Genomic DNA, 16,266 nt, shown 5'->3' with positions numbered 1-16,266 from the left:
CCCCCTCAAGCCCCGCCCCTGTGCCATTCTGCCCCCCGTCTCCGGCCCCATGGCCCTGCCCCACTGCCCCGCCCCCGTCTCCGGCCCCATGGCCCTGCCCCTCTGCCCCGCCCCCGTCTCCGGCCCCATGGCCCTGCCCCTCTGCCCCGCCCCCGTCTCCGGCCCCATGGCCCTGCCCCACTGCCCCGCCCCCGTCTCCGGCCCCATGGCCCTGCCCCTCTGCCCCGCCCCCGTCTCCGGCCCCATGGCCCTGCCCCTCTGCCCCGCCCCCGTCTCCATGGCCCTGCCCCTCTGCCCCGCCCCCGTCTCCGGCCCCATGGCCCTGCCCCTCTGTCCCGCCCCCGTCTCCGGCCCCATGGCCCTGCCCCTCTGTCCCGCCCCCGTCTCCGGCCCCATGGCCCTGCCCCTCTGTCCCGCCCCCGTCTCTGGCCCCATGGCACTGCCCCTTAGTGTTTGCCCCATGCTCTGTCCTGCCTGGCCCAGGCCCTCGCCCCCAAACCATGGCTTACTGAAGGGATCCTCCCTCCTCTCTGAGTTAATGGAGGAGCTGGGTGGCAAGGGGTCTAGTGCTGAGTCGGAAGGGTGGGGGGCAAGGATGGCTCAAGCTGGGAGGGTGTCTCCATTCAGTGTGTTCCCTCCTCTCCTGCTCACCCCGCCCCGCTCCTGGCTCTGCTGCTCTTACACCCTCGCTCCCTCTGGCAGCATCCGATCCCAGCTTCTCATCCTCATTCTGGGACTGGCCTGCGGCTGGGCAGAGCTCCTTAGCGGGGTGCTAAATAATCCCAATCGCAAGCTGGGGAGAGGGGTAAGGCCCGAGAGCCAGTGTACTGCAGGGAACAAACCGTTCTCCGTTAGCCTCAAGCAGAGAGTGGAGGATCTCCATCTCTAACAGCCGTGATTCTTAGGGTTGGCCTTAAAGCCATTTCCCCCCTCCCGAGGGGCAGGATGAGCATGTTTAGTTCTTGGTACTGTGCTGCAGTATCAGCGCTGGTTTCAGCAGGCTGCCAGCCCTCGGCAGACTGCAGTGGATTATGTGTTGATGAAATAAGTTGCTGGCACTCACTCCTAGCTCGGTGATGGTGTAATACCCCACGGGCTGTCAGTCACTGCTCTGAGATACCAGAGAGATGTGTAAGCTTCCACGGTAACCCCCCTTCCCCGCTCTAGCCATGCCTGCTGACCCATGCCAAAGGGCACCACTGCTTCCAAGCTGGTTGCTTAGAAATGATGAATGCCTGTTAGAACTAGATCAAATCCAGAAGTCTAAATTTGAGCTGGGGAGCTGAGCGCAGGCTGCAGCTTTAACTAAAGGAAACGCAAAGAGACAGTTCTGTTGCAGCTCTGGCCTTCCCCATTTGAAGTGGTGCGAGGAGCCAATTTACGCGCTGTTTATCAAGACCATTAGTGACACGAAGACACTGTCTCCCAGCCATGTAAGAAATGAGCAGCTGACATTTGGAAGGCAGCGGCTGAGAGAGACACGCTGGGTTCAATTTTAAATACTGTGCCTCAGGAAATTGCTCCTGTTACCACTAATGAGAGTAATGGGAATTCTGCTGGGCTCTGGGGCTGCTGGTTTACTCAAGCACATCAATACTTAACAACCTTATTTTGTTCACCCCACCTTATGGAACAGTAAATATGCAGACTCTGGGCTCTTTCCACAGGGGACAGCAACCTGGCTAATGGAGTTCCTAAGACCCACTCTTCCTATGTGCTTGTGTTACCTATTTGGATTCTGGCTTAGCAGTTCGCTGGATGCTGCTGGGCAGAAGTTTGGGCTATTCTGGGAGCTGGATACTAACAAAGGACAGCAAGGACCAGCTGTAACCATGTATCCTTTATGAGGAGTTGGAAAAACTTCCCCTTACGGTCTTGCGCACACTATGGTTGCAAACCTATACACACAGCTGTTTCTGGGGCTAGTTTGGCTCCCCCCATCTTCCTAACCAGGGAGTCCTGGGACTCTTGTGTTCCCCATTGTTACCAGTTTATAAAACTATCCTCGACAACTCTGCTAGGGTTAGGTTATAGCTCGGTTCTTAGGAAAAAAAGTCATTGCTATTTGAAACCATGGTACATTGCTATATGAAACAGCGTTTAGTTATGTTGAAACCAATGGCCGTTAGGAGCCTACATACTTTTGAGGATCTGGGCCTGACTTATTCATGACAGAGAACTGTTGATGGCTGGTACAAATGATTTTCTTACATCCTTAAGAGAAGATGACAAATACTAACAGGAAGGGACTATATCAGTACACAGGTTCCTGGTCCAGATGCCAGATATTCCATTGAGAATACAAACTGTCGAGGTGTCTTCCAACCTTTTGAGCTCCACCCACTTCTAGTACATACTCAGGGGCTAGTTTTATCTATGGTCGAGGGAAGGACAAACCGGTAGAATTTCAGCTGTTACTGTCCCCAGGGTGATAGACAAAAGTGCTCAAGATTTATATATATATATATAGTTGTTTTAAAAATGCGGACAAAACTTGGGCAGGAATGTTTTATTATTTTCTGTTTGTTTGCTCACCAGATTCAACCTGCTTCAGGGAGGAAAGCAGCCCTCCCTTTCGCACACTGAGCTGACAAGTGGTAACTGACTGCTCAGACGTTGTATTTTAATATTTGGAAACCGGTCTAGCACTTAGCAACCCAGTCATGATTTTTAGGTTAGACGCTTGTTTTTCCACCAAACGAAAATGTTGGGCTTTGAGTTAAAGGCCAGCACGATTGCTCCACTTTATGGCTATGAGAAGATGCACAGAGGCCTGCTGCCGATGCTGAAAAATGGCTTGGTGATCCAGCTTGCTTGGTCTTATTTTTCCCTAGAATGACTCTATGCTGAGGGCCAAGACGTTGTGCAGGAGCGTTCTCTAACGCAAGAGCGACATTGGCACCAGGACAAAGAGATGGCTGACGGCACATATGATGCTGGCACGTTACAAATGAAAGGAGCGGCAGAGCATGCACTGCAACACAAACGAAAGGCACACGGGGGAAAGAGGGAGAGTTGTCTCAGTCATGTGAACGGGGATATGTCATTTCACAAACGATGGAGGTGGGATCTGGAATCTTGCCTGAAGTTCCCACCCTGTAACAGCTGAGGCTGCTCAGAGGTGTGACAGTTAAAAATACCCTTCCTTCCCTCGCCCTCCCCTCTTTTTCTGCCTCAGTGCCCGAAGCGCTGGTGATGAGCAGGGACTGAAAGACTAATAATTAATTAAAAAGACAGAAGAAGCTAGAGAAGACACAGGAAGGTGCGGGCTTGGCCAGGGCGATGATAAGTGAAGACACCATCATGAAATGGATTTTGGCTGGCCACAGATGGCAGTGTCCAATTCCCTTTACAAACACAAGAAGAGACGCGCGCTCTCTCTCTCTCTCTCTCTCACACACACACACACACACACACACACGCCATCACGAGAGACTTAACCCCACTGGAAATCGAAAGAAAAAAATATTAACAGCAATAAAAAAATCATTCACGACCAGTCGCGAGGCCCGAGCTTTGGTCATTCCCAATGGAGTCCTTTGTGAAAATGCCCTGCAGGTCTGCTCAGCCTAGGGGTCCTTTCATACTTTTGGGCTCGTACATAGGCTGCTCAAGGGGCATCATGCTGAAGCAATCAGAAGGGTTACAATGCCCGGTCTTTCCAGGCTGCCCTGTAGCTCCTGGTGGTCCAGGAACGCCTGGGATGCCTTGCTGTCCCACAGGCCCAGGCGGACCCAGCTTGCCATATCCTGGTGGCCCTTGGGGACCTGAAGAGGAGAAACAAGAAAGGGAAGAGAGGAGCTGAGAAGGCTGATTGTGCAAAGCCAAACCCCGATGCTTGGCTGGCTGGTTCTTGCACACATGCTCAGGGTCTAACTGATGGCTATATGTGAGGTCAGGAAGGAATTTTCTCCAGGTCAGCCTGGCAGTGAGCTTTGGGGTTTTTTCCCCCCTCCTCTGCAGCGTGTGGGTGCGGGTCACTGGCCAGGATTATCTGGGTCTGTCTCACTTGCTCAATTCCCTGCCATTGTGGGGGCCTCGGGCACCTCGGTCCCTCCCGTTCTCTGCCTGTGGCACGTAACAGCTACGTCTCCTGTGGGCGGTGACACATTGGTCTGATTTCAGTTGTTGGGTTCAGTGGTGGTGGCCTGTGAGATCCAGGTCAGACTAGAGGATCTGGTGATCCCGTCTGGCCTTAAACTCTCTGACTCCGTTACAGCCGACCCACCACAGCTCAGAGGGTTTGGATGGAAAGGCTTTGGTCTGAGACTGTGTCTGTCTCACATTGTTAGGAGAAGCTGAATAAGGAGATTTCCCCCTGAAGCACCAGGCATCTATCACCATCCATGTCCCTGCAGCAGGAAGGGCTAACGAGTTGACCTTAACAATGCTGAACCAATTGGGTCCCTGTTGTGACACGTGCAGGGGTCTTACCGGGCGCCCCCGGCGGGCCGCTTTCTCCCACAAGGCCAGTGCCTTTCTCTCCCTTTTCTCCTTTGGTGCCGGGCTCACCTGGAATGCAAGAGCGCAGTAAGAAACCCCACCCGCAGAGCCCAAAGCGCGGGAGCGACAGAGAGGGAGGAAAGGACGATTCCATGGGGCTGAGCATGAAAGCGAGCACGCACAAGGCCACCAGTGGAAAGAGAAGGCGTGAACCACACGCACGGGCTGGCAGGAGCCCCCTTAGGCCACTGGCTCTGGAGTTCCCTTAACCTGCTTTGCAATCCCGCAGCGGTGAATTCCAGCTGCTGCCACCACGCCATTAAAAATCTCCCGACTCTGGAGGCCATTTCTGAAACTCCGCAGAAACGCCAGGGAAGAGGAGATGCAAATAAAGGGCTTCCAGGAGAACGACCTACCTCTCATGCCTGGCACACCTTGCCGCCCTTCTCTCCCGATCTGTCCCGGTAACCCAGGGGATCCAGGAGGCCCTGGCCGCCCTGGCGCTCCATCTTTACCAGGGTGACCTGGTCGTCCTGGGGAGGCAGCCATCTCCACCGGGAACTGCATCCTGGAGGCATAGTACGCCATCCTCTCTGCAGAGAGAGACAGGGAGCCAATGACTGCGCCAGCCAGGGGTTAACAACCCCAAACTCTTGCTATCAGGTGTAGGAAGCCTACAGTGGTGGGGGCTTATCTGAAGACCCTGCGGGGTGTAGAAGTGCACAGGAAACGCCAGCTCGGGACGTAACAACTGGCTCAAAGAACACAGCACGGTGCTGGAGGGAAGCAGGAGCCCTGGCCAAACACCATGCGCTTATTCAAAGGGCTCTGAGATGTAATGCACACACAGACCCTCAGCTCCCATCTCGGCACACCCTACACTAGGTAGTGCTACGGTGATCTCCTTGGGAAGGATGAAGGGCAGCGCTAACCCTTCCGGGATTTGGACACGTGGATCCAGAGACTGGTGCCGCTCTTTCAGCCCGGACGTGCCAAGCACTAAGCCGTCACTTGCAGCTCAGTCCCGCCCTCCAGCCTCCCGTTCCCACCGCGCCGCTTACCGTCAAACATTTTGTTCAGCTCTTGCCGGATGAACCGCTTGATTTCGTCGTAATTCACCATGTCTCCCTAGAGAGCAGGGACGGGAAAAACCACAAAGCCAATCTCACCCTGGGAAAAGGCAGCAGGAGGACATGCCTCGCCCGTGGCCACACAGTGAGTCAGTAGCAGAGCTAGGAGTAGAACTCACGAGTCCTGATGCTCAGAGCCAGATTGTGAACCCTTGTTCAGGCCGCTTTGTTCTGCGAGAACCCCCCCGCAGCAGGCACTTACCCCTTCTCCCCCCTTACCATTGTGCCTGGGAGTCCTGGCGTCCCCGGGCTGCCAGCAGGTCCTGGGGAGCCCGGGTGGCCTCTCTCTCCTGGAGAGCCACGTGGTCCCACGGGGCCCATGGAGCCACTTTTCCCTGGTCCTCCAGGCATGCCAGCTCGCCCCTTCTCTCCAGGGTGCCCTCTCTCCCCTGCAGGGCCAGCTTCACCCTGGAATACACAAGAAGCCAGATACAGTCAGAGGCAGAAATCTCTCCAGTTCCTCGCCACCTTTCCCCACCCGGACAAGAGACGGGCATCTCTCTACAGTACAGCAGCTCTCAGGACAACCTGAGCATGGGCTGGCCCCTCCAGGGATCCCAGGCAGCAGGGCCGCAGCTGGGGAACATTCACCTCGGCAGCACCCTCTACTCAGCAACAGAGCCCCAGCGTAGCAGCTGTCCAGAGCATTCGGCTCAGCGTCATGGACAGGGCTGGCTCCAGGGGTTTTGCTGCCCCAAGCAGCCAAAAAAAAAAAAAAGGCCGTGATCACAATCGCGATCTGCAGCAATTCAGTGGGAGGTCCTTTGCTCCGACCGGGAGTGAGGGACCCTCTGCCAAATTGCCGCTGAATACCTGAACCTGCCGCCCCACTCTGGAGTGGCCGCCCCAAGCACCTGCTTGCTAAGCTGGTGCCTGGAGCAGGACCTGGTCATGGAGCAAAGCCGACCTGCTCTTACCTTCTGGCCGGATGGTCCTAACGGTCCAGGCTTCCCCGGTGAGCCCTAGAAGGAGGCAGAAGGGAGCAGTGATCAGGGGAAGTTCTGCTCTGAAATGGTTTCTAGACTTAGGGCTGGTGGCCCCTGCCCGTCTTGGTGCCAGGGTCTAAGCCTGTGTGAAGGCGGTATACCGGAGAGGCAGCAGTGGCTGGGGAGGGCTCTCTCTCTCTCTCGGGCTCTGAGGATCAGGAAGCTTAAAGCTAAACAAAGAAGTTTCCTCTAGTCTGACCTCCTGTGTAGCACAGGCCCCAGATCTCACCCAGTCACTCCAGCATCAGGCCCATATCTTGTGGTTGAGCTTGTGCTCAGCTTTCAGCTCTCTCCTCCTCTCATGCCAAAGAGCCTCCTTTATGAACCTGGCTGGATCCCTGCCTCGTCAGACCAGCCCTGCCTGGGTGCAGGAAGCAGGGAGTTTAGCCCCGCCACACCTTGTGGGATATGAACACGTGCTTGTTGGTACATTGCCTTTTATCCTCCAGGCACTGGCCTCTATTCTGGAGATTCTGCCAGGGCTCAAGGAGTAAGAGAGACGTGCTAAGGCCCCGCTTACCCATGTCGCTGGTACACCCTTTCTAAGGTACCGCGCCGCGGGGTGACACTGGGGAACTGTCACTTCCTCCACTCTGATGGCAAACCAGGAAGTCCCACCTTCCAGGAAGCCTGGGATGGGATGCTGCCCCTGGTGGCAGGGAGTGGGCAGTGCATGAATCTCTGTGGGGTGGGAAGCCACTTCCCGCTAGGGGTCCAGCTCTAGATCACAAAAGCAGCTCGAGCCGTCAGGACGGTGCAGTCCGGGGTGGAGGGAAAACCAGGCCTGAGCATTGCCCCCTAGGCTGTAGTTATTTATCCTCAGCTGGGCCCCTCTGGCGCACTCAGCACTGCGGGGCAAGACATCGCTGATGCTCAGGGGAGTTTTGCCTGAGTAAGGGCTGTGGGTCCAGGGTCAGCAGCGGCACTGACCGCAAACACGATCCTATTGCAATAACGGTCCAGGCTCAGGAGGGGGCGGAGAGCACAGCGTGGACCTGCCACGCTCACTGCCGTGGAACAGAGCATGCGAGGGGGGGAGCCATCATGGCCAGCATGACAATACCTCTTTCCCAGCTGCTCCATCCGCGCCCATCTCGCCCTGGGAAATCAAAGACGGAAACATGAAACATTCCAGAGCCCTCCTTTCTCCACCCCAAGGAAAGGGACCTGGAGAGCCCAAGCCCGCCTGGGATGCTGTGGCTGAGAACTCATGGCGGGCTCAGAGCCCGTCGGCACTCTCCGAGGGTTGGCACCATGCAGCGGGAGTAAAGAATTCCCAACAGCCACCGGGGAGGTCACCAGGGCAGCCCCTGCAGAGGCAGTGCCCAGCATGCACCAAGCACCCAGCAGCGCACGTGCTGTCGTACGGATGGATGTTGCTGAATCCACACCGCACCGAGCGAAGGATGGATGGGCGAAGCCTGGCAGGGCCCAGACCGGCACGCCATAACTGGCAAACCTGGCACCAGAGAGAGGAACCTGGCAACCGCAGAGCACACCAGCGTGCTTTGTTCTCCGTCCCTCCCACAGTGCAGTGTCAACGGGGGCTCAGTGTTTGATGTCTAAGCCTCTCCCCCACCCCCCCACACACTGTGCGCTCCAGGCTCTGGCATCGCCCTAGTCCGTGTCACGTCTCCATTGACATGCAGCACTCACGGGTGGTCCAGGGTGGCCTGGGGGCCCGGGTTGCCCCGGCATCCCTGCGAGACCTCTTTCCCCTGGAGATCCCCTCTCGCCCTTCAGTCCCTGGAGAATGGGGAAAAGGAGAGAGCGCTGGTTTCAGACGTTATTTCGAAAGTGAGAACGAAGCCATCAGCAGGTGCCCAGGTGCGGACCCGGGCACTCGAACATGCAGTCGTGATCAGAACAGGCAAGGTACGGGAGCTCGACTGCTGTGGATGCCCTCACTGGAAACCAGGCCCTACATTGCCTCGCCTGGCCCCGGATCCAAGCGAGACTGGCGAACTGGATCCTGAATCAGAGCCCAGCCGACCTCCCGAGTCCCATCGGCCACGTTCACTCCCGAGCATGGCCCTGGCACGGCACGGCACAGCTTCGCGTGCCACCAGCCTGCCAACGTGGCTTGGCAAAGGCAGTTCAGCTGGTGCTACACGGCTGGACATGCACCGCCTCTGCCTGGGGGATGGTGGCAGCTGGGAACATTATGATGCTGGCAGAGCGAAGCTGGTAACAAGGCTGGGGCGAGACCCCCAGGGTGGGGTCCGCTCTCCCCGTCTGACCCGCGCTGAAACCCACTCTGGGAAGAACGAGGCTGCAGGAGACTAAACATGCTCCTATGGCTCTGGGCCAATGGGGAGGCCCCTGGGGCAGGGACAGCACTTACCATGCCTGTGATTCCAGCTGGGCCCGGCTGGCCCGGGCTTCCTGGGGGACCCTAACGAGTGAGAAGAGATTAGGACATTTTAACAGAGTAACAATTAACCTGGAAGCAGGAGCTGAAACCAGCCCTAGGAAAAGGCCGATCGGCTCCTACCGAGCCAGGGGCAGTGCTGCCACGGCAGTGCACCGTGCAGTGTCCACTACACCCGTCAGCTCGCTTCTTTAAACTGGGGGAACCAATGGGTGATTGAACAGGAGCACCGTGGCCAGAACAGCCATAGCACCTCCCACCAGACACAGTCCTGTCAAGCAGCCTTGCACAGGCTGAGTCATTTTATTTAGGGGCCAGTAAAATAGCATCATTCCATACAGCGCCTCCTGCTGGGAGAGGCTGGGACTGCAGTAGCTGAGAGTTCCCCCCACCAATCAACTCCCTTGAAGTGCGATTGCTGCTGGGGCTGGCATTGGTGAGAGTTTCCTTACAGCCAGTGCCCCTGCACCATCCCCTACAGCGCCTCCTGCTGGGCGAGGCTGGGTCTGGAGTGAGCTCACACAGCCCTGTGTTTTCCCCCATCGGTGCCGGATTAAACCAGTGCAATTGGGATGTTGTCACTTCTTCTCAACCAGAGCAAAAATTCAACTTACTAAATGGCCCGGAGGCCCCTGTCTGCCTTGGGGTCCCATCGGACCAGGTTCTCCCTGCAAAAGACAGAGCGATTATAACCAGTCGCAGCCCGTACAGTACACACCCCTCCTCACCCAGCTGACCTGTATGCAAGAGCATGAGAACTGCCAGTGGGAACCGGGTCCCTTCCCCAGGCACCTGGGCGTGTGTTTGCGCATACGCTGTACTTCAGCGTTCCAGGCCACATCCTCAGCGGCTGTAACCCGAGGTAGCTCCATTGACTTCACCAGAGCAGCTGCACTCATTTGCCCCATGGAGAGCCTGGCCCTATGGCAACGGGGCTGCTGAAGTTCTCCTGTGAGTCGCTCAGGGTGTGTCTACACTGCAATTAAACACCTGCGGCTGGCTGGTGTCAGCTAACTCGGGCTATGGGGCTGCTGAATTGGGCTAGGGCTGGAGCTTGAGCCCTGGGACCCCGCGAGGGGGAAGGGGCTTGGGACGAGCGATCGGGGAGCAGAAGCACAATCATGGCCGGTCCTCACATCCAGTGTCGCTGGTGGTGGGTCACTGCCGGGAGCCGCACGTGGCGCCCTGAGCATTAAACACCCCATCCTTCCACGCCGCACTGACTCACCTCTGCCCCTGGCCGGCCCGTGCTTCCGGGGGGCCCGGGTTTGCCACAGTCACCCTGGAAAGAAGAACACACAGCATGGAGCATCATGCATGCGCCACGTGTAGACGGAGAGCGAGGGAGCAGGGAGTCTGGCCTGCATGGGGTTTGTCACACCGGATCCGGTCACTGGGCCAGCCGAGCTGGCATCTTGCCTCTCACCGTGCAGAGGAACGTGACAGCCTCCCATTACACATGCCAGCCACATGGGCAGTGCCATGATCAACGACCATCACATCCTCTTAGCTTGCATGGCTGCCAACTTCAGTGGATCTACACCAGCTTATTCCAGCTGGGGACAGGGCCCCATTGGGATCATACAATTATCCAGCCCTTTAAAATCAGGTACCCAGCCTCTGCCGCCATCTGACCGAGCAATCCCACATCGGCACCCAGTGATGTAAAGGTCCCACCCTGCGGGGGAATGGCCTGGCTTGACCAGAAGAGGCAGCCACTGCCGTGCCTGTATGTCACAGGTACATCACTGCCCAGCCCCGGCACCGCTACAAGCCAGGCTGGTTCATCTCCGTCCCTGGAAGCCGCCGGGCTGCCCTTAGATTGGCTCGGTCCCTTTGGAGGGGGCTTGCAGCGGATGAATGCTGAGTGCTGGTGGACGCTGGGGCCTGCTCTCTGCACCAGTCGGGGTGGGTGTGAGATTCCGGGGTGCACTAGCTCTGAATGATGGTGTCGGGGACGATGGGGTGCTGAATACGCCGAGGGGCCCTGGGGGTGGGGCCATGGCAGCCAGCTAGAGCAGGAAGTTTCAAATAGCAAAAACACTCCACGATCCTCCCAGGGCTCCTCAAGTCCCCCCAGACCCTAAGCAGGCAGATAAAGCCCTTTGGCTCTCCCCAGGGTGACATTCGCCCCATGCGGTGGGCCCAGCACGAGGCGGCGGGCCCAGCACGAGGCGATGTGCCAGTCCAGTGCCACAGCCCCCCAAGGGGGAAAGCAGGCCCTACTGAACGCAGTGGGGCTAGAATCCCCCCTACGCAGGGCCTAATGTCCCTTCCAGCGAGCCCCCGCCCTCAGCGATCTCAAAGGGCAGGTGTCACAAAGCAGCTGCGGCCAGGTGCCCGCTGCGGATTCCCTGAGGCTGCAAGAGCAGCAAAGCAGCTCACCTTCTGGCCCGGCAGACCCGGGTGGCCGGGTTTTCCCTTGAAGCCCTGGCGGGGAAAAGAAGAGAGGAATGACTCTCCAGCATCAGGTGAGCAGGGCCTTCCCTGCTCTGTGCCTCCCTCCCTCGGGCACGGAGACACCCCCCACGCCAGCCGCCAAGCTCTCCCTGCCATAACAAACCCACCGGGAGCCCCCGGAGCGGGCCGAGGGCAGGCAGCTCTCCAGCTCCTGACGAATTACCTCTGCCTCCGGTGGAGATGGGGCCGCTTTCGCAAGCTCTGAGTCCATCGCTTCTCCTTCCTCTTCAACAATCATCTATCTCCCCTCCCTCTGCAATTCAATGCAACCCCCACTTACAAGGCAGTGGGGGTGCTGTCTCCCAGGGAGAGGGCCAGAGCTGCATTTTGGGGGGAACTCAAGGAAAGCCCAGCTACCGCCGTCTGAATCTTTGTCAGGACCTAGCAGTCAGCAGCGCGGGAGGTGGTGGTGGGGAAGGGGCATGGGGTAAGGGTGAGAGTCTGGCAAGGAAAGACGCGAACACCCCCCGACTGGGGACCCCTGGTGCTATGCACCAGGGAGCTATTCAGGAATCCAGCCAGGACTTACCGGAATTCCCATCATCCCTGGGGGCCCTGCAGGACCCGGGTCGCCCTATGGAAAGAGGCAACGGACACTGAATTAGGTTTGCTGTGGCAGGAAGTTTCAGGTGTGTTTGACGTCCTGCCTGGGAGAGGAACCCCAGGAGTGGGACCCAGCTCCCTGCTTTCCGACGAGGGGGAGAATAGCCTCTACCTCTGCGCCCCCTCTGAGCTGGCCAACAGCTTGGGATGAAGGGCAAGCTCACCCCGTTTGGGCTTCTGGTACGAGCCTTGGCCCAGGCTCAGCAGAAGGTCAGTGAATCCTTCACACCAGCTGGGGCCCAGTTCTGAGCAGAACTGTGAGAAAATAGGTACGAAACCCCCGTCCTGTTTTCTTACCCGCATTCCTGGCTTCCCGTCCTTCCCATCCAGTCCTTCCAAGCCGGCTGGGCCCTGGGACATCACGGGGAAAGCAAGACCAAGAACGAGAGAACTCATGAGAGGCCTGTTCATTCACACCACCCTGCTCAATGGCCTGCCTGGCTGATCTCAGGAGTGGGACACTACTACTAAGACAATGCTGCTATATGGAAACACGTCAGCTCCCGGAGGGGCTGGGAATTGGTGCTCAGTATGGCAGCTGGATCCCTCCCTCGCTATCTGGATTGTAACCTTGGAACATCCCAGCAATGACCTTGCAGCTGTAACTGTCCCTTCGGTCACTAGCTGTTCCACCCACCACGACCACCTGGGCAGGGATGGAACTCATGACCGTCTGAGCCCTAACCGGATTTGCGCCACAGGAGCCAACGGAGAACCTCCAGGAGCTGCAGTTGCGTTAGTGCTTATATCCAGAGGCAAGAGGGCAGCAGAGCCACATCTGGGGTAGGCTGGGCATCCCAGCCAGCAACGAGCAGCAGTACATGGGCCCGCTAATGGGTGCATTACACGCAGCAAGTGTGGAAACAGGATGGCCAGCAAACAGGAAGAGGGACCACTGGGTGGATAGTGGTGATCCAATATCTATTCCACCCCCACCCAGGCACTTATCTCCCTGGTTCCAACCAAGGCCAATCCATTTTCAGATTCACAGATTTTAAGGCTAAAAGAGACTATTATGCCCATCTCATCTGATCGCCTGCATAGCACAAGGCTGAGAATTTCACCCAGGGTCCTGCATCTAACCCAGTAACTTCTGCCTGGGCAAGCACGCGTCCCTGTGTTTGAAATATAGGCTCCAAGACGCCCGTTCCTTATTCAGAACCAGCACCAAGATTCTGGTCCCACACTTTTGGATCCAACGAAAAGCTGCTGGCGCCTCTCCCAATCTGTGGCAGCAGCCCATTGGATGAAATAAAACGTGTTGCAGAGACTTTCCCCGAAGATCATTCTGAACGAGACATTCAAGCAGCCATGTGGCATCGCCTGTGTGTGCCGTGACATAGCGTCGGTGATGCTGCGTTGTGGCAACAGGGCAGGATCCCTCTGGCCCGAGGCACAAATGCAGCGAGGTGAGAAGCCCTCGGCTTGGGCCCAGGGACGGCATCGTAGCTTAGTGGGGTCAGTTTGGGATTCTCATCTCTCATGGAGAGGGGGAAGGGAGGGGCAAGTCCCATCTGCTGGTACCCACCAACCTGTTGGGTCTTTGTTCTGTATTGAGCTCTTTGTCCACACTCACAAAGGTCTGTACTGCCCAGCTGCTGCCCAGTGTCCCTCACAGCTCCTGCCACCATGATCCTGAGGCCTCCTTTCCCGTGCACTCCGTGTCCCCACGGCTTGGAACCCCCTGAGCACTTCCCCCCACATAGAGACCCCCACGCCTTCCATGCCGTCAGGAATTGAGCTGGGAAAGAGAAACACTCACCTGTATTCCAGGAGGCCCTGGAGGCCCCATTGGCCCTGGCATCCCCGTGGGGCCGCGCATCCCTTCGCTGCCCTGCAAAAGTCATATTGGGAGCAATGAACCTGCTGCCCTCTGCCATGCTAACGCACTGGTACAGAGAGCCACGGGAGAGGATGCCCATCGTCACCGCCAGGCTACTCCAGAGACTTCCCTTCGCTCTCAGCTTCTCCACTTGCCCTCTCCATATGTCCCCCTGTGATCCAAGGGGTGAAGGAGGCTGAGTGGCAAATCTCCTGGGAGCGGCGCTAGCCGGCTGGACGAGGCCAGTTCACACGAGGAGGAACACTTGCCTCTTGCTAAGGAATGGGTGCAGGTGCCAGCTGGAGTGTGCCAGCAGGGCACCAGCTGTGCCCCAGCAGGGCTAGCTGTGCCTGGAGTGTGCCAGCAGGGCCCCAGCTGTGCCCCGGGCATGCTGCAGATGTGCCCCAGCTTTGCACGCTCCGTGCACTGCATTTTACCCATGTGCTAAAAGGCTGCAGTTTCTCCTTCCTCCCCTTCCTGGGCCCTAGAGGGGACGGAGCAGTGCTGCTGGGCAGGCAGGTCCTGAACCCCGTCCACACTCACGGGATACTCAGTCATCACCCAGGCCCCAGGGGATGTTTCCACGATGGATCCACCACTGGAAATCAGCCGGAAAGGGGGTAGATTGTGTATGGAGAGCAGGGGGGGTCCGTGCGGCCAAGCACTGCTTCTGGTCAGCACCGCAGGGAATAGCTGACAGGCGGCCCTTTGGCAAGAGTCCGGGGCCCAGATCACACAGTGCAGGGCCCCCGTCTCCTCCCAGCACATGCCCGGCTGCCGCGCAGTGCTCGGCTCAGACTCTGTTTGCCCCAAACACCGTCCGTCCCCGTTTTGCGCCCCCCGGCCCTGGAGGGGTTTGCAGTTCCCACGAGCTTCTCGCCGAGCTGTCCCTGAGGCTGTGCCAAAATCACAGTCCCATGACCTCAGCCACCTGGACCCAAACTGTGTATCTGAAACCAAGCGGCTCACTGCGGATGGAAACTGGCCTATTCCCCCCGCCATCCCGGGCTTCCTGAGAGCCTCCCTTCCTCACAGTGGCCAGCAGGTGTCAACAGAGCCCTGAGAATGACAAAGGGGCTCTCTCCCCCCAGCCTCGGCTGCGGGGAGCAGGTGGGCGCTTGCGAGAGCTCCTTGGGAAGTCGCTTGTGCCTCTTTGGAAGTGGTGGGCTCATTAAAGGGATCTAGAAACAGGCCCCTGGTTAGCGCCCAGCACCGGCCCAGGATCGGATCCACTTGCAGGACCAGCCCAGCCGTGGGAGCACAGCCTGTCTGGCCCTGAGCGGAGGCCGGAGCCCCAAACCCCGCCAGCAGCAGGAACCTCTCTTCCGGCCTGCGATGCTCAGAGACCTCCACAGGCAAGGATCCCCTGCAATCAGCAGGCAAAGAGAAGCCAGCACCACAGCCTGCCCGCCTTGCCGCACTCACCTTCTCGGCTGCAGGCCCTGGCGGCCCGGCCGGTCCGGCTTTCCCTGGGAAACCAGGAGGCCCCTAAAACGACAAGAGTTTTGCAATCTTTGAAGGGCTAATCAAGTCGCCCAGCTGTCTGTTACAGACGAGGTGCATACACAGCGCCCAGAGCCCCAGTGTGGGGGCCACAGGGGGTTATTTTAGGAACATCAGTCCGGCCCAGACAAGGCAGGTCGCACCATTTCTGCAAGTGCAGCCTACTTATGCCAGCCACAAGCACGCTCCCCAGGCGCGGTCTCTGCCGGCCGCGCTGAGCCCGGCTAGCCCCAGGCGTGGTCTGTGCTAACTCTGCTTGGCAGCTGCCACTAAAAATGCCGGTAGCTCGCGTAGTCCTGCTCCTGCTGTGGATGGGGCTAGTGATGACTGAAATTTAAGCCAGAAGAAAACTCCTTTGGCCCAAGAGCCTCTGTCCCTGGGCTTGTGCCCTGCCTTCCCCCCCACACCCCCTGGCCTGTCCTCAGCTCCGATAACAAGGCTCCATCCCATAACAAATGGACAGACAAAGCTCCCCGCCCCCGCTCGATTCCTGGCTGCAAATCCCTGCCCTCGGTCAATCCCCCGATAATCAGACAAAGGCGGTTTGCTGCCTTTATTGTCTCAGAAAATATGCCCAGGAAATAATCCCCATTGATCCCCCCCACTCGCTCACTCTGCCTCTGCTCAGCCATTTGCATACCGCTCCCCCATAATGCTCCATTCCAGCTCCCTGAGCTCGTCACGAGCAAGTGCACCCCTGTTAAGGGAACACCTCTCCTCTCCTCTGCCAGGCTAAACACGTATTGAGTCCCCCAGTGCTTGAAACTTCCCTCGGGGTGTACTTACGGCTGGCCCTGGGAAGCCTGGTTGCCCCTGAAAGCCCTGTGAATACAGTAAAAGATCAGTCAGTGGTTTACAGCACACCCTTGTTCAAGGGGCCAGCCAAAGGCAGCCCCCCTAACAGAGGCAGCTCTTTCGGTGGACCGTGTGAGATCCTCCAGAGTAGGG

At 58.0% G+C, this 16,266-nt stretch overlaps 1 protein-coding gene across 5 annotated transcripts in view; it reads right to left on the bottom strand.

Annotated features, from left to right (window-relative positions):
• Window positions 1-2,142: 2,142 nt before the first annotated feature.
• The window catches only part of COL16A1 (collagen type XVI alpha 1 chain), a 148,054-nt gene continuing 133,930 nt past the window's right edge, over window positions 2,143-16,266 (bottom strand). For 2 of the 5 annotated variants that reach the window (XM_044998122.1, XM_044998124.1), the window contains 17 exons: window positions 16,105-16,140; window positions 15,241-15,303; window positions 13,756-13,827; window positions 12,291-12,344; window positions 11,920-11,964; window positions 11,316-11,360; window positions 10,159-10,212; window positions 9,545-9,598; window positions 8,904-8,954; window positions 8,216-8,305; window positions 7,623-7,658; window positions 6,491-6,535; window positions 5,793-5,981; window positions 5,505-5,571; window positions 4,860-5,036; window positions 4,435-4,512; window positions 2,144-3,767 (listed from right to left, as the gene is read on the bottom strand). In XM_044998122.1, the coding sequence (XP_044854057.1) occupies window positions 3,565-3,767; window positions 4,435-4,512; window positions 4,860-5,036; window positions 5,505-5,571; window positions 5,793-5,981; window positions 6,491-6,535; window positions 7,623-7,658; window positions 8,216-8,305; window positions 8,904-8,954; window positions 9,545-9,598; window positions 10,159-10,212; window positions 11,316-11,360; window positions 11,920-11,964; window positions 12,291-12,344; window positions 13,756-13,827; window positions 15,241-15,303; window positions 16,105-16,140 (1,359 nt within the window). In that variant the 3' untranslated portion in view covers window positions 2,144-3,564. Of the gene's footprint in view, window positions 3,768-4,434; window positions 4,513-4,859; window positions 5,037-5,504; window positions 5,572-5,792; window positions 5,982-6,490; window positions 6,536-7,622; window positions 7,659-8,215; window positions 8,306-8,903; window positions 8,955-9,544; window positions 9,599-10,158; window positions 10,213-11,315; window positions 11,361-11,919; window positions 11,965-12,290; window positions 12,345-13,755; window positions 13,828-15,240; window positions 15,304-16,104; window positions 16,141-16,266 lie in introns of all 5 variants that reach the window. The other 3 variants (XM_044998123.1, XM_044998126.1, XM_044998125.1) reach the window with 3 other exon arrangements.

The sequence above is a fragment of the Mauremys mutica genome, chromosome 23 (genome assembly GCF_020497125.1).
Source record: "Mauremys mutica isolate MM-2020 ecotype Southern chromosome 23, ASM2049712v1, whole genome shotgun sequence".
Classification (NCBI taxonomy): domain Eukaryota; kingdom Metazoa; phylum Chordata; order Testudines; family Geoemydidae; genus Mauremys; species Mauremys mutica.
The sequence above is the reverse complement of the archived record's forward strand: the minus strand, read 5'-3'. Positions and strand labels throughout refer to the sequence as shown.